At 38.2% G+C, this 22330-nt stretch overlaps 1 protein-coding gene across 1 annotated transcript; it reads right to left on the bottom strand.

Annotated features, from left to right (window-relative positions):
- Positions 1 to 712: 712 nt before the first annotated feature.
- EFHB (EF-hand domain family member B) lies at positions 713 to 21525 on the bottom strand. The gene is made up of 13 exons (XM_060783429.2): positions 21395 to 21525; positions 19479 to 19541; positions 17986 to 18129; positions 16200 to 16380; positions 15128 to 15238; positions 12925 to 13054; positions 11300 to 11383; positions 8939 to 9006; positions 8164 to 8318; positions 6842 to 7049; positions 5971 to 6189; positions 2310 to 2491; positions 713 to 996 (listed from the first exon to the last, which is right to left on the bottom strand). Exons 1-13 carry the CDS (start codon positions 21485 to 21487, stop codon positions 835 to 837), a joined length of 1800 nt encoding a protein of 599 aa, XP_060639412.2. The 5' UTR covers positions 21488 to 21525; the 3' UTR covers positions 713 to 834.
- Between the last annotated feature and the right edge of the window lie 805 nt (positions 21526 to 22330).

Genomic DNA, 22330 nt, shown 5'->3' with positions numbered 1-22330 from the left:
TAGTAATATGAACGTATCACTCCTTATGAACCATCTAGGACTTTAAAATCATCAGGGAGGTTTAGGGTTAGGCTCTTGATCCCACCTTCTTCGCTGGTACATCTTGAGGGGATGAGAGACAGGGTCTTCTCAGTGGTGGCCCCTCAGCTGTGGAACGCTCTCCCTAGGGATATTAAATTGGCCCCTTCCCTCCTGTCATTTCGTAAAAAAGTCAAAAACTGGCTCTTTGAACAAGCCTTTGCAAATGCAACATAATAGGTAAATATGGGACTACGGAACAGCTTAGACGATGTTACTGGAAAACGGGTTTAATAAGAAAACAGTGATGATTATATGTTTTTAATGGTTTTTGTATGGTTTTATATTATGTGCTAAATGTTTTTAAACTGTATTTTATGTCTGTTGTGGCATCGAATTGCTGCCAACTCGTTCTCCGCCTTGAGTCACCTTTGGGCTGAGAAAAGCGGGATAGAAATACTGTAAATAAATAAATATAGCTGTGTATTTAATAGTGTACGGAAATATTAGAAGTCCCCTCCAGTCATGGAGGTTATGACTGGGTGCTGTTCTTTTCCACTGTGATTTTTCCAGTTTCTTGTAAAGTGCAGATTTGATAGTGTATTGAACATGAACATTTTGATACAGATCACATTTTTACAGCAGTAGTTTAACATAATTTTTAAAGTAAATAACTGAATCAAAGAGAGTTTATTTTATTATTTCCAGCAAATGTACATTGCATTTATTGTTGCTTTGTATATATCCATTTCCTATCTAGAAACCTGAATGGCAAATGAAATAAACTTTAACAGCACAGAAGTCAGACAAACATATTTATCTGCTTTTTATGTATGATGCCTGCATCTCATCCAGTACATTTCTAATGGATTCCACACAAACCTCTCCTCTATGATCTTTCAGGCTGGCTTGCCTCCATACTTCATCAAAGCTTTCATCTGAAAGTTGGACACCGATGTTGCGCAAAATCCGTGCAATCTATGAAAACATATACAGGGCTATTAATCTCTGAAACCGGATTAGAAAAAGCATTCAGATATGGAAATAAATCATTCCTTGTAAGAATAAGAATGTCAGAATGACAGTGCAGAGACTCAAGAATCAATACCTACTTAGCAATGAAGAGCACTAGGTAATGTGACCTTGGCTTTACCTGTCAGCAAACTCTACTTCACTGTGAACTGCCCTGAGTCCCCTTTGGAGTTGAGAAGAGCAGTACATAAATACCACAAATAAATAAATAATAAATTATTGTGAAGATAAAAACATGGAAGTAAATGCATGCTGATGTAAACTCATTGGAAGAAAGATGGCGTATACGTAGTTATAATAATAAATGGCTACTAAACTGGATCTTTAACTGGAAGTTCATCAAACTTTGGCTCAATTGAACATTACTAATTCACTGGTTGGACTTCACTAGTTCACAATCACAACCCAAAATCCATCCCTTTCCAACTTCAAAATTATCCGTACATACATACAGTATGCATTTATTAAGGAACACAGACCACAATTTTGAGAGGTAGAAACAGGAATTATGAAAACTATCTAAGGATTGGTGGCTAACACAGGAGAAAAGTGGCAAGAAATTAATCTGGACCAGAGCTAAATTCCAAGTTTGATGCTAAGCTTAAAATAATGGAAAGGACAGATATTCTCAATACTTCTTTGTTGTTGTTGTTTTCTTTAATTGGCTTAATTGCTGGGAAACTACAGATCTTAGTCAGCTATATCTGTAATATCTGATGTGTGTGTGTGTGTGTGTGTGTCTATCTATCTATCTATCTATCTATATATCTTCACCATCCATGAAAGATGATGCAGCTGAAATCTATGAGCTTTTGGCTTTTGCCAGCAGAAAAACGTTTTGGAAGTCATAGAATATAGGTTTTATTTTTTAAATACTGTACTTTTACATGCTGGTAGCTTGTTTTCTATATACGAAGGCAATCTGTAGAAATCAATGACTTTGTGTAGGAAGGAGATCACTCTTACTTCCAGAATCATATGGATGGGATTACACGGTACTCCAGAGCTATCCTGGTCTCTACTGATAGGCAGGGGGTCAAGAACTAGTAAGCCATTAGGTCCCACTGGGGAAAAAAAAGATGTATGCCTCTGTTGCCTTTCAGAGTGACATCATAAGAGTGGGAAGTACATGGAATAGCTGGGAACCAACCTGGAGAAGTTGCTATAGCCTTTCCGGCCCCTTTTCTTTTTTACTTTTTACTTTGTTAAAAATGAAAACATTTTTAAAAGCCCCAAATGGTTATATTGCTGTTACCTACCTCTTCTTTTGATCTTGTCTGGAAGATCTCCTTCTCATACACCCCCTTATTGCTGAAGATAGAGGGGTATAGTAAATTGTAAACATCGGCTTGATCACCATAATTAGTATTGTCACTGATACGGCGAAATCGAGGGGCGGGAATGTCTGAGCGAATGCTTGGAACACCGTACAATGGGTAACCTGTGCGAAAATACATGATAAATGGAGAAAGGAGTCAAGTGTTCATTTTCAAGCAATTGTTTATAGATTTATGTCACATGAATTCTTGTCTATTTGCATTCCATTGTTTTTTCAACCATTTCTTTTTCAATATGTCATGTCCCTTATAACAGCCTTAGCTGCATTCCATACTGTACTTATTGATTCTGAGTCCTTATTTTCATTAAAATAGTATTTCTTTTGATTTAAAATATAATCCCTATATTCCTTCCTTGTCATGATTAAATTTCTGCATTTCCATATTCTGTTTTTCTGTTCATTATTCATTTCAAATTCTGTAGTTAGTGATGCATGATCTGATACCCATATTGCATGTGTTTGGATATTTTTAATCATTATTTCATTAGATTTTTTAACCAATAAGTAATCTATGCATGGATATTTTTGTATCTTTTAGAATAAAATATAGATTTGCATTTTTGTTAATTGACTCATAACTCTCTCTTAATTCCCACTTACTTATCTTAAGTGATTTATTTTGGTTTATATTCATATTGAAATCCCGTGCAACAATTGTTTTCCCCTCATAAAAGACTTGGAGCTTCTAAAATACTTTCTCCAGAAATTTTACTTGACCTTGGTTTGGACAATATATATTTGCTATTGTAAATTTCCTATTATCTAATTTAAACTTCATGAATAAATATCTCCCCTCTTGGTCTTTAATCTGATTCAGAATCTCAACATTTAGATTCTTGTTCATTATTATAGACATATCTCTAGCCTTATTAGTTCCTCTAGATCAGGGGTCAGGAACCTTCGGCTCTCCAGGTGTGGTGGACTTCAACTCCCACAATTCCTTGAGGCTTGGCATTCACCCCAAAGGCTTACCTTGGCCTCAAGGAATTGTGGGAGTTGAAGTCCACCACACCTGGAGAGCCGAAGGTTCCCCATGCCTGCTCTAGATTCTGATCTCATTTCCCATACTGAAGAGTTCAAAAGTGGGGGGTTTTTTGGTCTCATTTTGCTTTGTGCGATTCTTGGATACACATTATCCTTCTTTTTTGGCTAAGTCCATTAACCTACACCTTTTAATATCTGATGCCAAACCATTGGTGTTTAAAGACATCAATTTAAACTTTTTATTCATTCTCTTTCAAAAAACATTTTTTTTCTGTGCCCATGTATTTTTCTGTTACTTGTGGCTCTAGGATTGGGCCTTCAGAGAAGAACAATAGTGCAATAGATGAACTGGAATTTCATGCAATGACTACTGGAATGATGGGGATTAAGACTGCAGCTAGCATGGTTTTATAGTGACTGAAATGTTTTTAAATGTTTTAATGTAATTTAGCTTTGTTTTTCATTTAATTTAAATGTTTTTAATCGTATTTTGTTATTAAGACATTAAATTATTGCCTATCTGTAAGCTGCCTTGAGTCCCCTTTTGGTAGAGAAAGGTGGAATATACATACAGTAAATGAATGAATGAATGAATGAATAGTGTTAAACAGTCTGTGCATTCTTTCAAAATCATATTCTCGATTTCCAATTTTGTTACTTTCCTTAGTTTTTTTTCCAATTTTGTTACTTCCCTTAGCTTTTTTCAGACCTGCCGAGATTCCTGATAATGTTAAATTTCTCCTTCTCTGTCTATCACTCTGCTGAGCTAACTGAGTAGAAAGTTATTTTATTTTTGCTTCATTTGCATCTACTTTCTCGTATGCATTATCTGCAGTTTTCTTAACAGATTTCATTTCAATACAGACTTGTTTTATCTCTTCCTGAAGAGTTTTGATATCTTCCCTTATATTTTTCCATACTAAAGGGTATTTCTGTTAGCTCTTCGTTTCTCGCCATTTTCTTTTATCCAGCTGTTTATCTTAGCCTCCCAGATTTGTTCAAAGAGGTGCACACTCTTACATTGTCTGTTGAGCTTTGTTCCTGTTCTGGTCAGACAAGCTACTTTGTCTGTTATCTGTTATTTTTATTTTGTTTTTCTTCTTTTTATGGGCTATAACTCTTAACTTTCCAGGAGAGGATTGTCGGAGTATCTTATCTTGTTTGACACATGTGCTGCTCCTACATTTTCTATGCAGTTCCTATGGAGCAGAGTGGATGTGGGGAGAACAGTTTGCTGGATGGGGGGTATAAGTGGCTTAGTTCCCTATTTAAGGCTGTGCCCCCTTTTTGTTCTTCCTCTTTGAATCAGCAATAATAACATTACCACTCTGTTCTCTTTTGGTCAGACTCACGTGGAATACCGTCTCTAGATCTGGGCAAAACAATTCAAAATGGACATTGACAAGCTGGAACATGTCCAGAGAAAATGGTAAAGAGGCTGGGTACTATGCCCTATGAAGACCAGCATAGAGATCTGGGCATGTTTAGTCTAATGAAGTGTGGTCATAGAATCATAGAATCATAGAGCTGGAAGAGACTTCATGGGCCACCCAGTCCAACTCCCTGCCAAGAAGCAGGAAAATCACATTCAAAGAACCCCCAACAAATGACCATCCAGCCTCTGTTTAAAAGCTTCCATAGAAGAAACCTCCACCACACTTCGGGGCAGAAAGTTCCACTGCTGAACAGCTCTCACAGTCAGAAAGTTCTTCCTAATGTTCAGGTGGAATATCCTTTCCTGTAGTTTGAAGCCATTGCTCCATGTCCTAATCTCCAGGGCAGCAGAAAACAAGCTTGCTCCCTCCTCCCTATGACTTCCCCATGTTTAAATATTTAAAAAGATGTCATATTGAAGATGGAGGTACCTTTTTTTCTGCTGTGCCAGACTTGAACACAGAACAATGGATTCAAAACACAGAAGATAATCCACTTGGAACATTAGGAGGCTCATCTGGATAGCAAGAGCTGTTCAGCAGTGGAATATGTGGAGTGTAATTGTGTCTCCTTCTCTAGAAGTTTCTAAACAAAGACTGGATGGCTTACTTTTGAATGTGTGTTCCTGCATGGCAGGAGATTAGACTGCATGGCCCTTGTGGTCTCTTCCACGTCTATGACGCTGCTGTAATTTTGGATAAGTTCTATAATTGCAGGCTGGCCAAAGCAGACTTGTATTAGCAGATACATGGGGGGGGGGGGGTTCCTTTGTGATTTTTGCTTAGTATGTGTATGCATAGGATGAAATTTTATTTTATATATTGTGTGGTATAACCTCACAATTCTTACTTAAGAGCAAAAACAGTCTGGTTTTTGCACAGTTGATCCATTGTCCAAGAAACATTGTACGAAGGACATTTCAGTCTTGTCTATGTGTGTGTTAGGAAGACTATGGGTTGGCTGTACAAATTATATATGGTAGGTATTTCCTGATTTGCAACAAAAGAGATATTAATATTTTCAGAAAGCACTTTCTATACACCCAGTTGCTATCCATGATTTCTCAGCCAGAAGCATGTGTAACTGCTCCCTGGACTACTGCTTAGAACATGACAGGCATTGCAAAACAACATGGTACCAAACATGCACTTGCATTTACTTACACGATTGTGGAATGCCTCCAGTAACTGCATTATATTGAGAAGAGGTTGTGCGATAGTCCGAAAATACACGATCAGTTGGTCTTGAAAGTGTTCTAGGTGTCTTCTGTGGACTACCTGGTTCCAATGACACTATATCTTCCTGCCTGAGTACAGCATCTGCATCTGCGTTGGTCTCTGCACCTTCTGGTGGAATGAGGTCAGTGGGGCCTGCTCTTTTACCTACAAGAAATGAACAATAACAAAATGTTTGTCATTTTCACAAAGAACAAAGAAAAGGAAGGTTATTATAGCAAATATGGCACTACACAGTGTAAAAATTACTCTTGTCATTTTAAAGTTTCCACAAAGGGGACCTAAGGAAATGATGTGCAAATTCATCCTAAGGGCTTACATGGCCTCCAGAAACCCCAGGGTGACCCACTTATCTTCATTCTCAGTGTTTTTACTTAAAAGATCCCTTGAAACTTCTCATGGATGCACAGGCAATTTTATTCTATTTTAAGCCTAGAGGGCAGTCTTTTTTCAAAAAAGGAAGTGACCTTTCTTCATTCTCAAGGGCCTGAAACCCATGGTGATGTAAAACATAATAAAATTACAACTTCCCTCACAATAGAAGATGATAGCTGTTTTTAAAAAGTGTGGGGTAGGTGTAGTTCCAGAATATAGGCAGTTGCCTACATCTGCCTAAATCCTATTGCTAGCTCCAGTTACAGAACATTCATTGATAGAGTTGCCATATTCCACTTTCTCAGAGGAAAGCCATGTCAGTCCTCCTCTGAATAAATCCTGTCAGGCAAACCCTCTGATATGTTTGCTTTAGGGCTTCCATAACTCAAAAATGCCTCAAAGGAAGACAACATCAAGCACTTGCCTTGAGTAATAATTTTCTCTTCATACTCCTGAAGGGGCATTTTGTCTTTCCAGGTAAGGAAGTTCACAAATTCCAGATAGTTTATAAAACCATCTTTATCCAAATCACAATAATCAAATAAAGCATCCAGAAGCTCGTCTTCCAATTTCAGGTTGAACTGAATGCAGGTTTTTTTCAAATCTTCCCTGCTTATTTTCCTGTCACCATCCTAGTTAAATAACATAATAAAAACTGTTCAAATCAAAAGTATGATTCTAGGTTGTCTAAACAAATTATCAAATAATTTAAGGAATTAGATCCTTGAGTTTAAAAAATCAAAACTAAAAAAAATAGTAGAACAGAACATGACTTTGCAAAGATAAATTACAACTGTCGAGTAATTTAAAAAGACCAGAAAGTCCCAGAGTTTGTTACTGTTCTTTTTTTTTCTTTTCTGTTTAGATCAATATATGTTTTGTTTATGCCACAATATTTTCAATCAGATCCAAATATGATCAGAAAATTTCCATACCAACTCCCCAGGTTGGTTTATTTTAAGCCAGTATAAAATCAGAAAGAACATGAACAGAATCTGGGCCTTTCAATCAGTCTACATGTTGCCTGAAATAACAAAATTGCTTAAATTGGAGGACATTTCTCAAAAAGAGTTAATGTAAAGATAAAATACTATACCGAACAGATCCAATGACAAAGATGTATTCTTATGTCAAAGTGGGTTGTAACAGGTAGCGAAAGATAATATTTAACATGCATACATTTACCTGCTGAATCTACTTGCTAAAACCTTAAATTCTACCACATGCTGCTTAAGTTACAGTCCACTCTTTTTATATCGGATTCCATAATCACGGATTCAACCATTCCTGGCATTAAAATCACTCCCATTTCAAAAAGTAAACTTTGATTTTACCATTTGATATAAGGGATACAATTTCATTATGCCATTGCCTATAATGGACATGAGTATCCATGAATCATGGTGGGTCCTGGAACCAAACACCAGCAGATGCCAAGAGCCCATCATATTTTATTTAAAAAATTCCTGTGATTCTAGACTTCATTGCACATTTCCTACAAGTACAAGTGCATTCCATGTGCTATTACCACTGCAAGTGAAGATTAATATCTGCAGGTGGAAGTTGTTATCTGTACATCTCCAGTCTTAAACAAAAGTTTCCTTCTTTGTTAAGAAATAATATTTATGACAAAAATATTTTTGTGATTGAAGCACAACACTGACAACTGACAGGTATAAATACTTAACACAGCATTTAACACAGCATTCCCAGGCAGTGCACATGACATCTTGACACAACACAAACCTTATCATAATGTCGGAATGCTTGTAATAATGAGTCAAAGTTGTGGTAATTAGCTTTCTTCAAATTCTGTCGAACTGCAGTGAAGATAGCTCGCTCTCTGTCTTTACCACGAAGGTATTCACTAGGAGGCCTGTTATGAAGAAGGTCCCCAACACCTATGCAAGAAAAACATGTAATTGAAGCTTGAGTTGACCATGTTTTATTTACTGTGTGGCCCTTCACAAGGCCCTTCACAATCCCAGCAGATCCATATCACCTCTGTATCAAATGGAGACAGGAAATAGGTCTCGCTGATATAATTCTGCTACTATTCATTTGTTATAAGTTATAGACCTCACTTTCCCATCATTCTATACTCAAAGCCGATTAAATAAAAACACCGTGTTATAATAATGAAAAAGAAGTGGAAATCAGAGGGCCCTTCAGCTTTCCTTGATGTGAGTTATGCTCACTAGGCCTGATGGAACTTGCAGCCTAACAACAAACAATTTCCATCATTACAACAAAATAAGTGATCAAAATTTAATAAAAGCAGTGTAAACCATCAGAAACAAATAGAAAGCAGCTGCATAAAACATACACAACTCAGGGTTACATTTTATAGTATTAACACCTTAAAAGTCTGAGGGAAACTTGTGAGATTTGGTGTGCCCACACAGGAGAGAAAGAAAAAGAGCAGTTGCTTCCATATAATCAAGTGAAATGAAACAACAACAACGAAAAAGCTCGTAAGACAAAGGAAGAGACAGTACAGAGCCATTTCTTATATACTTGCCATATTCCTCAGGATGAAGAAGCACTCCAAATGTATGGTCTGGAGGAACGTTGAGGGTATCGGCTATGCTGCACATAAAAAGAATCCATTAAATAAATGTTTGATTTTTCACCCAAAGCTTGAAAGATATATATGTCTGTCAGTTCACCGCTTCTATTTTAAGTTTGAAGATTACAGACAAGTGATGAAGACATTTGGTGAGAGTTCGTCTAAAACGTGTTCAACTGGGACTTTGTGACATAAATCAAAGCAGCCAACACAGATCATCATTTTCTTTTACAACCTATTTTCTTTGAGTACACAGTAATAACTGTCAAAAATATCGCACTAAAGGCAATAAATATCTTTGATCATGGTGCTTATATTTCTTGGAGGGGGTAAGAGACAAGAACAAGACAGAGTATGAACCCCAGCAGCCTAAATGAGTTATTTCTTATTTAAAAGATACAAATGCACATGTAGAGTTATCTTCATGTTTCTGTCAAAAGAGAGATATTGTTCTCCCAAACATGCTAAGTTCATGTGACAGCTTAGCAAAAGTGAATATAGAAAATGGGGAAGGAAAAATGCATTGGCTAAAGCAAATATAAGGTACATGTAATTCTCCAAAGGTGTTTTGGCCTACAGCTCCCAAAAATCCCAGCCAGTTTACCAGCTGTTAGAGTTTCTGGGAGTTGAAAGCCAAAACATCTGGGGACCCACAGGTTGAGAACCACTGATCTAGTGAGTTACAGGACAATGGTCTCTGGAGGCCCACATGTTCTCCATCACTAGCCAAGTGGCACAATATTCATTAGAAAAATATTCAGATCATTGTGTTGTTTAAGCAGCTTGGTGATACCAATGTCTTGATTTTTAGAATCACCTGATTCTAAAAATTCTAAAAACTAAAATTGAAGACTAACATATCCGATTAATGGATTCATACAGTGCAGTGGACATGTATTCTACTGACTCTAAATTAGAGGGGTAAAATATCTAAAAGTTTTTCACTGCATTGGCTTACTTTCCCAAAAGATCCTCTACATAGCTGTTGCCTCTTTTTGCGTGCATCTACACAACAGAATGAATACCGTTTGACACCACTTTAACTGTCATGGCTTGGTTTTATGAGATTCTGGGATTTGTAGTTTGGTGAGGTATGCTTTGGTAGAGAACCCTTATAAAACTGCAATTCATTTGATTCCAAAGCACTGGGCCATGGGAATTAAAGTAGTGTCGAACTGATTTAATTCTACAGTGTAGATGCACCCATTTGTTGTTCAGTCATTTCCGACTCTTTGCGACCTCATGGACCAGCCCACGCCAAACCTCCCTGTCAGCCGTCACCATCCCCAGTTCCTTCAAGGTCAGTGCAGTCACTTCAAGGATGCTATCCATCCATCTTGCCCTTGGTCGGCCCCTCTTCCTTTTTCCTTCCATTTTCCCCAGCATAATTGTCTTTTCGAAGCTTTTCTTTCTTCTCATGATGTGGCCAAAGTACTTCATATTTGCCTCTACTATCCTTCCCTCCAATACACCCATAGTCCCCTGATACTTTGATAACATTAATTTAAGCATTGCCCATGACCTGAAGCCACAAGTCACTGGATTCAAATCACTCAGAATGAGAAGGGAAATGCTGTGTATCATCCTGTCCCGTGACACACTGTTTGTTTCTTGTATTACTGAGAAATAAAGGATGAGATGTAGGTTAACACCACCAGTTTTATGGTTCCCTGGTACAAGCAGCACAAGTGTTATCATGATTACCCTTTTATTCCTTTTAAGTGGCAACAAGAATGGCCAATGCTCAAAATATGTAGATATAAGACGGTGGTTGCATTAGCAGGAAGAGATCCGTAATACATTCTATGTTAACCCCAGAAGATTTATTTCATGCATAAAAATTGGTTTTCTACCATTTTTCACACTCCCAGATTTGACTGCTTTTTATTTTCTTCTATATTGGCAATGCTATAATAATAGCTCAGATAACTGGCAAACATCAAAGCAGCAGTAGAATTCTTAGGGCAAGTTGCTAATTACATTAATTACATACAAACTGTTGTGACAATCTGTATCTGCTGGCACCACGCATTATGTGGCATACTTTCATAGAGCTCCGCCAGTTACTATCACCTCAGCTTCTTGCTGTCCAAGGGAATATCTCAAATAGGAGCCAAAGCAATATGAAACCAGGTGGCTTGCAATATAATGAGACATGCTTGTCATTTGAATTTTTCAGGTTACTCATAGCTTCTTCTGAGAAAGGGTATGGAAGAAACATAGCTGGTTCATTTCTAAATGATGGAGAAGGAAAGCTAAATATTAATTTCTGATGGAAGTTCAATTTTGAAAACTCTGCTTTAATTCACTTACGGATCAAGCACCTTTCCAAGTTGAGGCTGAAATTTTTCCTTGAAATCATCGCTTATTTTGGACACTATTTTTGCTGACTTCTTCCTGAATAATTTAGAAGAGAATAAAAAAACCTATTGCACATCAGCATATTATAAACTGGGGGGAAAATAGGATTTTATTTGCAAAACTTTTCAGGATGTTCTGGCTCAATTTATGTGTTACATGCCTTACACTTCAGATGGTGGAGAGAAATCATTTACTGCTTCAGGACATATTGTGTCATACTAGTTCTGGCTATTTCAGTTGACATTATGACATGTATGGATGCCAGAAAAGGTAGAGATGTGGGCTACCCAGCTCTATTACTCCTTTCCACCAAAAGCCAAGAATGCCGTTTAGGTCCTGAACCGATGCCTGTCATCAATAATGGACTGGATGAGGGCCAACCAGCTGAAACTAAATCCAGACAAAACAGAAGTACTCCTGGTAAGTTGTAAGGCGGATCAGGGTATGCGATTTCAGCCTGTGTTGTATGGGATTGCATTCCCTCTGAAGACACAGGACTGCAGTCTGGGGGTGATCCTGGACTCATTGCTGGCCCTGGAACCCCAGCTGTCGATGGTAGTCAGGAGCGCCTTTGCACAGTTAAAACTTGTGTGCCAGCTGCACTCATACTTGAGATACCAGATCTAGTCCATGCCCTAGCCACATTCCATTTGGACCATTGCAATGCTCTCTACGTGGAGCTGCCTTTGAAGATCGTTCAGAAGCTACAATAAGTTCAGAGACCGGCAGCCAGGTTACTAACTGGGGCTCCATACAGGGAGAGAACTACCCCCAATGTAGTGACAGCTCCACTGGCTGCTGGTCTGCTAAATACAAAGTACTGATCATTAACCATGAAGCCCTAAATGGTTTGGGTCCAGGCTATTTGTCCAATCACATTTCCCTATATAGACCATTCCATGCACTGTGGTCAGTGGAGGAGGCCCTACTTTCGGTTCCACCCCTGTCACAAGTGCAGTTGGTAGGAGTGAAAGAGGAGGCCTTCTCTGTGATGGCTCCCCGTCTCTGAAACTCCCTCCCCAAAGAAATAAAAATGGCCCCACCTTCCTCTCCTTACAAAAAATCTTGAAACCACACCTTTGCACTTTGGCATATGGAGAGGAGGAGGACTAGGATACTCTAGATCAATTGGAATGTTGGCTGACCTACTTGTACCTCGTGGCCACGTGGGTACACTTCAAGAACAACTACAACAGCCAATTTCCATTTATTTTAATTGTTTTTATCATTTGAGATGTTTTAATGTTGAGTTGTGATTAGTGTGACCTGTTTTTATGTGATGATTTGTATCTTGTTTTTCATTTTGACTTCAATTTTTTATACAATAAGTTCACTGTCATTATTATGTTTATTATATTGCATTATCGTAATTGTTTTTTACATTTGTCTAAGCATTGAATGTGTTTGTCATTTTGTATTGTAAACCACCCTGAGTCACCTTGGGGAGACAGGGTGGTCTATAAAATTATTATTATTATTATTATTATTATTATTATTATTATTATGTAGTTTCAAATATGCGCTATCAGAAATGATTAACTGTAACATAAACAAGCACTGTCAACCCTGTAACTTACATTTGCAGATCATGGAACCAGCGTAAAGTTCTACCAACATTTCGTCCATCATTAAAATGGGGTGTTTCCTTTCCAAAAAGATCAAATCTATGGAATGTAGATGAGTCATACTTTCTATTCATTTGTTCCCCTGCAGAAAATAAGAGTCATTATTTATTTTGTGCAAATGAGTTGGGCAGTGGGCCTTTAGAATCTGTTAGGCTTTGGTTCCAGACTCCTTTACCAACCCACATGAATAGAAAAATCTGTGGATGCCTATCCCATTACATACAAATGGCATAATTTATATAAAACTAGCCATCCCCTGCCACAAACTGCGGTGGCCCAGTCTGTGTCTATGTGTTTTGTGTGTGTATATTTGTGTATCTGTATATATGTGTGCTTGCATGCATATATGTGATTTTGTCCATGCGTTGTAACATGTTTTTTTTTATTTTTTTGGCTTTTTAAGCATCTTCTGCTGTGTTTTCCAGTGGTTTTATGAGTGGTGTTCACTCGTTGGCCTGTTAGGTATATTGTGTCCAAATTTGGTGTCAATTCATCCACTGGTTTTTTGAGTTATGTTAATCCCACAAACGGACATTACATTTTATTTATATAGATAGCAAAAGTTATTATTTGCTTTTTTTTAAAAAAATTAAGATTTTCAAGCTATGAACTATTGAATCTGTGGATACAGATGGCCAACTTTACATTATACAGGCAGTCCCCAAGTTACAAACATCCGACTTACAAGCAACTCATAATTAAGAATGGGGGTGAGACAACAGGAAGTGACACATCCCTCAGGAGGAAAATTCACTCCTGAAAGAGCAGTCATGAGGGAAAGGTGTTTCAGTTGAAGCTTTCCTATCAAACCTTGTGGAACAACAAGCCAAATTTATCAAAATCCAATTATGACAGGAACAGTAAGTGAGGTGAAATCTTCTGACAACAAAACAAACTCAACAGGGGTGTTAACCCTTCCCTATGCTATCAAAAGCTTGTGTTTGTGCCTGGAGTTGCACTTAAAATGTTCCTGTTTTGACTTACATACAAATTAAACTTAAGAACAAACCTACAGAACCTATCTTGCTCATTACTTGGGGACTGCCTGTATATTAACAATTTACAGTAACAATATTACGACACAAAGCCAACTCCAGACTATTATGAAGCTCATATAAAATCATGCCAAAGCATTGTGTAGTGAAAGTGTGGTCTGTTTTCTTTCCCAGCCACCTCAGCTAATGCCTAGGGGAACATTCAAGAACATAAGAAGTTTCCCTTATTTGTGGTAGGAGAAAGAGTGAATGTTTCTAGACGATCTAAAGTGGTATAACGGGGGGGGGGGGGGGGGGGGAATTATAGTATAGGAGCTCAGCAGGGCAGGCCCTATAGCTGTGCTCCCAAGAACAAATGCAGGCAGCTCTAATGATTCATAATATATGAAACCCCAGAGAACAGTATAATGTGAAATTTAATAGGATCAACTGACAAAAAGAACAGCAAATTGGGGAGGATTTTACAGTGGCTAGTAGTATGTAGGGCTTTATTTGTGGAGACTTATATCTCTTACAATTCATTGAGTTCAGATGTATAACCCTCAAGCCAAACCTGCCTCACAAGGTTATTGCAGCAATAAAGCAGCATGAGAATTATAAAAACCCTTACAGCCATATAAAGCATGCTAAGCTCAGTGGAATGAGGGTGAATACAAATGTGAATCAGCCTGTCATTGTACATGCTGGTAAGGCTTTTTGTTTATAACCAGATTTTAGGACAATCACATTATTTATGTCAAATGAAAAGTGAACCCATCTCTGTGTCTTTTTAAAAAGAATACTTGAAGATTTGTACTAGGTTGAGAAAGTTTTTTGCCAAAGACTATACATCCAGTTTTCCAAATCGCCAAACTTACAACAATGACATATACTGTTCTTCCTCTTAACATCATTAGTTTTGATGTGACAAAAAGTACCAGAACTGCACTTTGTCAGCTTTCTAACCCCACTACACCAGTTTATAAAAGCTATTGTTATTGGCAATAACACAACAGAGTCCATATCCCCCATAATCCAAAAAGGATATTCCTAATGAGAAGTTAAACATTTTTATTTTACTTATTATTATTCCACATAGCAGGATAATATGTGCGCTAGAAATAATATATTTATACTAATATTTATGTCTATAATGCTTCCTTAATATTCTTCTTACTTACCAACATAATAATCATTGTGTGTCTTAACATATAAGTCATGGCCTTGTTCTGCTTCCTTCTGGACTTCATCAAATGTCTTTTGTGGATTTATAACCTCTCCACTAGGACCCTCTGCAAGTCAACCAATATATGTTATGTAATAAACTGTTTTGGATAAAACTAATCAGCCTTCCACATTTGTTGGGATTAGGGGCATGTGCCTTAAATTTGCCCATATTACAAAAAAATCTATTAAAAATAACACAAAACAATACCGAGGTACATAAAGACCTCTATGTGTCTTTCCTGGCAATGGATTTTGACCATCATTGTGCTTCCACAAATGGCCATGACCCTTTCTATGACAATATCTTTCATCATTTCCCTGGAGTTTATATGGACTTTTCCCATTCTAAATGGTTGAAAAGCTTCCCTTAGGTTTAGCTTCTGGCAGTAAGAGCTTAAAGTGACTGTATAGTAGCAGTTTTGGCCCTAACAAACACCACAATACAGCCTTGATAAGTCTTCTGAAAATGAATTCATTCTTGAGTTGGAAGCATTTCCTCGCCCTTGTCTCATTATCTCAACTAAGATAAAGAAACCCTATCATGCAAGACATTTCTTAGTATATATTTTTTCTTATGATACTGAATAATCACATCACTGTCCCAATTGATTTCCTTACCCGTTCTCTTTGGTTCTTGCCTGTAGCTGAAAGGCAGAAAAAAGAGCAAATAAAAGCTACTGCCATTAGAAATGAAAACATTTGGGGCAGTGATTTCTTCATTCCCTCTGGCAACGGGAAATTGAGCAACTGCTGAAATGTCACATGGGCAGAGGTGAAGCATTTCTGAGTTTGCATCAACTATATCACTACTTCTGCTACAGTTATTGATTTTGAAGCTGTTCATCTATTATACGTTGGCTTTGGCTAATATGGCTTAATTGATCCAAGCTTAGACAATTGCTTTCAAAGAAGAGGCTCATATCAGAATATTGATTTTAATTGGAACACCATCCCAGTTTGAAGAATGGCACGCTCTTAACCAATTCCGTGTAAACTTATTATCTATTTCAACACTACTTTGCCTACCTCTCAAGGTTGTTACTCCAAATGTAGTGTTATTCAAATCCAATCCTTTGGGTAATCTTAGGGCCTGGTCATGGGATTTCCCAAGGGGAGCTTCACGGCTGCTTGAATAGATAAATTCTTTTTGTTCTTTCCGTTTTTGCTGAAAGCGTGTTTTGGGAGGTGGATTTGCCACTGATGCTACCTGAAGAAATGTAATTGGAGGTGATATATCAGTTTTGCATGTCTGGGTGCTCAGTTACCTCATACATTACTTTTTTTAACCTTTGTGTGGTATATTGCCATGCCACCTACTAATTTAATTTTAAAACTAATTGAAGTACATCTTGTTACTAATGCCATCTTTATGTAATACAAGCTCCTGAAAGTAATTATAATCATATTACTTAATTCCTATTTCTAAGAATATGGTATCTGGAAAACGTAACAGATTCTGGTATTTAAATCACAACATCTCAAAGGTGTAATAACAAAATTTCAATAGATGAACTAACTACACCTTCCAAAGTCCTAATAACAATAATCTTTCTCACTATCTATTAATATTATTAATATTTCTGTACAAGTACACTAACAGATACAAATTAATTTTGACTAATAAAAGTATTGTATCATATAGTACAACTCCCATATCTGTGGATGATATGTTCCTGAACCTACTGTAGAAACATGAAACCAAACCCTATTGAAATGAACAATCTCTGCTATAAGTTATCATAGAGTTGGAGCCTCTGGTGGTGCAATGGGTTAAACACTTGTACTGGCAGGACTGAAGACTGACAGGTCAGAGGTTTGAATCTCGGGAGAGCGTGGATGAGCTCCCTCTGTCAGCTCCACCTCCCCATGCGGGGATGTGAGAGAAGCCTCCCACACGGATGGTAAAAACATCAAAACATCCGGGCGTCCCCTGGGCAACGTCCTTGCAGACGGCCAATTCTCTCATATCAGAAGTGACTTGCAGTATCTCAAGTTGCTCCTGACACAAAAAAAAATCATAGAGTTGCCCTGGAAGACCTAGAAAATGCCTAGACGGGATACATTTTTAGGAATTTTCTAGAATTTCCAGGGATACTCTATGTTAATTTTCAAAATAAGAATATCACCTGGGATAACCTAGAAAATTCCTAGAGGCGGCACGCTTTTTTCAAATGCAGTTAGGTAAAGTCTTGCTGTACTCAAAGATGTATATAAACTGGTTTTATCTTCAGTGTTTTCTACCCATTCACAAAGAGATAAAGATAATTTTACTATAAAATTGTCACTTTTTCCATTTTCCTAAACTCTAATTAAACTACTACATTTTAGCATTTAAGCCAAATACCACATCAAATTTATCCATTCAGTCTTCCTTAGAGAAAAATGTTTTTTTCCCAGTAAGTGAAAGTAATCTTTACTATCACATACATTTTCACTGATTGTTTACTTTTGAAATAACAGATCACAAACGAAGTACAAAAAAGAAAATCATCTCCATCCCACATTGGGTCACTCAAGTAAACAAATGGTTCTTTCCAGAGAAAGAGGGTATCAAGTGCATAGGATCCAGATTCTGTTTGAAGAAGCTTGGGAAAAGTTACGTTTTTAATATATCTCACAGAAGTCCTCAGTCCTCCACTGACCATGACACTCAAGAATAATTGAAATTGTAGTCCCAATTGATAATATGATTCTACTTTATATCTAGTGAACACCCCCCACCCACTTCTCAGAGTTTTTCAGGATTGTTGTTTCCCAGCCATAAAATCACCAGACTTCATCCTGAGAAAAAGAAAGGCTCTGGTGTTCTTACACTTTCCGAATAGATGGATTTTATACCATGTGTCAAATGCGATGCAATATCTGGATCGTTTGCTCGGCCATAAAATATTCTCTCTCTACCTGTAGGAGGATTGCTGGTGTTTCGAAATTTTTTTACAACAGGTGGAGTTATAGGCTGTCAAATAGAAGGGACAAAAATTAGAATATGCTATTGCTGTAACTATCTTTAGCTGAAGAATTATACAAAGCTCAGCCAGTCAATCAGAACAGAAAATTAATTTCACAAAAGCTTCACACATGTATTAGGTTAGGATGAAACAAATTGTCATCAGCTAGTGAACATGTTTTTAAGTTTTTGCAGAACTCTTATTTAAGCTGCATGTTGAGTCATAGCTTAGGAAAGGGAAGATCACTCCCTGAATTGCTCAGCAAATATGGCTACAAATCCAAAAAGGAACTTTTCCAAGGTCTAGCAGATACAGAAGTTTAACATTGTTGTCCCAAGTTCTGTGTGCAGCTTATTACTGTGCTAAAACAAACTACAATACAAACTAAGCAGACATAATTAGATGACCTTGACCAGCTACCAGACAGAATTCAGAATGCATCCAAGACTATGAGGACTAAGAAGCAAAACATGGTTGCATCACTCTTTTATTTTAAACAATGCATGCAGGCTGAAATCCTGTTGGTCATTTACAGGTATACATTTCTTTATAAATGTGGTTGGACAGCTTTGAGTACTGTATAACCAACACATTCAATTCCAGAAGTGTAAACATTTCACAAAGGTAAAAATCACATTGAGTAGAAAAAGAATGCAGCTCTTCAGAAAGTTGTTTTGTGTGAGCAGAACTATGGAAGTGTGAGATTGGGTGGCACATTTCACCTCCGCAAATGTCTTCTTGAACTCATGATTTTCAAATGAGTTGTTACTGTTGCTGCAGTTGTGTGTCTTTAAGCTATTTTCAATTTATGGTAATCCTAAAAACGAACCTTTCCTGGCAAGATTTGTTTTCCCAGGATTCAGGAGGTTGCCTTTGCTTTCCCCTAAAAATGAGAGAATATGACTTGCCCAAGGTGACCCAGTAGATTTCCATGGATAAGCAAGAATTTGAACCCTGGTTTCAAGAATATTGGGCCCCATCCACAAAAGACATTATAATCCGTCTTAAAGATATTATGAGGTTGGGGTGTCCTGAGAATATCTCTCCCACCCCCATTGCGATTTTCAATGCAAATCCACCCAGAAAGAGAGTGATAAAAAGACTCACCAGAAATCCTAATTCCAGCAATAAAAACCACAGGAACCTTAATGTGTCTAAACCAGACACAAAAAGGATCCAAATGCCAAAACAGCTGGAACAGCTGGATTAAAATGGCAGCTGCAGAGCCCAGCTGGAATGGAAAGGAAAACATTCTGATCTGGGTTAATTGTCTGTGTGGAAGAGCCCACAGTTCAATGCTCAGATCACTACATCTCTTAATCAAGTAAGCCTGGATAGAAATAAAAATGGCACTTACCCGGGGATAGATGTCAGTGAGGCATGTGGCAGCCGACTCTCCGATTGGTGCCAACTTTCCTGCCTATGAAAAGTATGCAATAAACCACAAAAGCAATAAACAAAAAAAAGTGGCGGGGGGGGGGGGGGGGAGAGAAAAAACTGTATTTGCATACGTATACTTTTTTACTTTAATTTGCAAATACATTGTATTTCTATAGTGATAGTCTGTTTGAGGTGAAAACTATAGGCACTAAGAAAGCACTAAGCCTCATTTTTTAGCTTTCTAGAATCTCATATATCCTTCACTTACCTGCCCCATAAAGTGAGTCCTTGAGGAAACTCCCAAAATCCATTTCTACTGATGCAGTGAAGTGTTTCTGAGCATGTCCAGAATGCATCCCTGCCCCACAAGGTCCACAAGCTATTCCTAGACTTGGCAGATTGAGGCAGTTCTATTAATTGGGAGCTGTCAGAGAATTAGGGTTACCAGAAAGTTTGGGAATCACTGACCTAATGGCACCAGATCCTGTCTTCTTGAAAGCTAAGGAGGGTCTGATCTTATTAGTCCTTGGATGGGAGACCACCACCATAAAACAACAGGTGCTGTAAGCTCCATCTCAAAGGAAGGGTAATGCATACACTAGCTGGACTTCTGTAATGTGCTGTACATTGGTGTACCTCGGTACCAAGTTTGAAAACTCCAATTGGTTCAAAACGTGGCAGTCAGATTGGTTACAGGAACATCTAAGATTGAGCATATTACACCCATATGAAAGATGCTCCAGTGGCTGCCAATTAGCTTCATGGCAAAGTACAAACTGTTGGCTTTGACCTATATGGTTTGGGTCCAATTACCTATAGGATCACCATCTCCTACACAATCTATCCTTTAGGACGCTGAGGTCTTTTGGAGGATGCTTGCTCCAACCAGCCTCAACCTAACTGGCGAACGTCACCCAGAAGATCTTTTCATCTGCTGCCCCACAATTGTGGAATAATAATAATAATAATAATACTTTATTTGTACCCCACTACCCAAGGGTAATATGCTCAAGGGAATCTGTGTGGCCTACATGAGGCCAAGCCCACAGCACATCAATAAACAAAAGCAATAACAAAAATACACAACAAGCAATAAACAATAACAATAACGAACAGCATTTAAAAGCCTAACCTGCCAAAAGAGCTTGGACAAACTGTCAGAATTTAAAATGCAATCAAAAATCCATCTGTTCCAGCAGGCTTACCTAGTCAACTTTTAATCATGAGTTTTGATTGGCATTGAATTGTTGCCTTGTGAACCACACAGAGTCGCCTGCGGGCTGAGAGGGACAGTATACAAATGTAGCAAATAAATAAATAAATTTTGATTTACATTCTGCTGCTACTATGTGTCAAATCTGTATCTGCATTTTGATGCAAATGTATTATATATATATATATATATATATATATATTTGAGTTTTTAATCTATGTAATTTACTGTATATATTTTATGTATGTTTATATATATTTCAATATGTTTTGTGACTTTGTTGTATCCTTCCTCAAGCCATCAGGATAAGCAGATGATGATGATGATTATTATTACTATTATTGATTGGCAAAGCCCTCTCTGAGGCAGCATCTAGATCAGGCATGGGCAAACTTTGGCCCTCCAGGTGTTTTGGACTTCAACTCCCACAATTCCTAACAGCCGCTAGGCTGTTAGGAATTGTGGGAGTTGAAGTCCAAAACACCTGGAGGGCCAAAGTTTGCCCATGCCTGATCTAGATGGTTGAATGAATGCAGTTTGACATCACCATTACTGCTTTGGCTTAATGCTATGGAATCCTGGGAATTGTAGTTTGGTGCATCATCATCACCATCATCATCATAAGGAACCACTGAAGAGGAAGGGAGGAAGCCAGAGAGGGGAGCACAAACTAAACTCACTGTGGGGAGCTCAGGAAAGCGGTCCACAAACTTGCCCTCGTACACTTGCCTGACGGCTCCATGCAGCCCCGGGATGGGGATCCCTCCCACCATCTCGCCGGGGAGAGACCTGCTTAGCTAAAGAGGCAGCTCAGCAGCAGCAGCAGCAGCTACAGGGGATGTTTACATCCGTTGCCTAGCAACTGGAGCGGTACCACTGATGCCTGCTTCAAACGTCACTCATCCTTTCTCCGCCCCAGACTAACCAATCCCCAACAGTCCACGTTTTCTCCCAATATCCACATCTTTGCTAATCTCAGTGGCCACCAGTCGTTTGCAACCTGACGATCCCAGCTCCTTCCCTTTTTGTGCTTGGAAATTAAAGATATAGTTACACATTTTTGATTTCCCTCGCTCAAGGCTAGGGAATTGTGGGATTTGTAGTTTTGGCAGTTTGTCCCAATTTGCAGCTCACCCTCTCTTTAACTGCCACTGCTCAATGCTATGACATCATGGGATTTGTAGTTTTACAAGGTCTTTAGCTTTCTCTGCCAAAGAGTGCTGGTGCCTCACTGATCTACAACTTCCAGGAGCCCAAAACCTTGAGCCATGGCAATGAATATGGTGTCACTCAGACTGCCATACTTATGCAGTGTCAATACAACCTCAAACATGAGTGAAGGGAGATATTTGATTAGAAATACCTTTGTTGTTATTGTGTTGGTGGTGTGCCTTTTTCTAATCCAGTGTTTCTCAACCTGGGGATCGGGACCCCTGAGGGGGTCACAAGGGGGTGTTGGAGGGGTCGCCAAAGACCATCAGAAAACACAGTATTTTCTGATGGTCATGGGGATTCCATGTGGGAAGTTTCAGCCAATTCCATCATTGGTGGAATTCAGAATGTTCTTGGATTGTAGTGAACTATAAATCCCAGCAACTACAATTCCCAAAAGTCAA

Source organism: Anolis sagrei, chromosome 6 (assembly GCF_037176765.1).
Source record: "Anolis sagrei isolate rAnoSag1 chromosome 6, rAnoSag1.mat, whole genome shotgun sequence".
Classification (NCBI taxonomy): Eukaryota; Metazoa; Chordata; class Lepidosauria; order Squamata; family Dactyloidae; genus Anolis; species Anolis sagrei.
The sequence above is the reverse complement of the archived record's forward strand: the minus strand, read 5'-3'. Positions and strand labels throughout refer to the sequence as shown.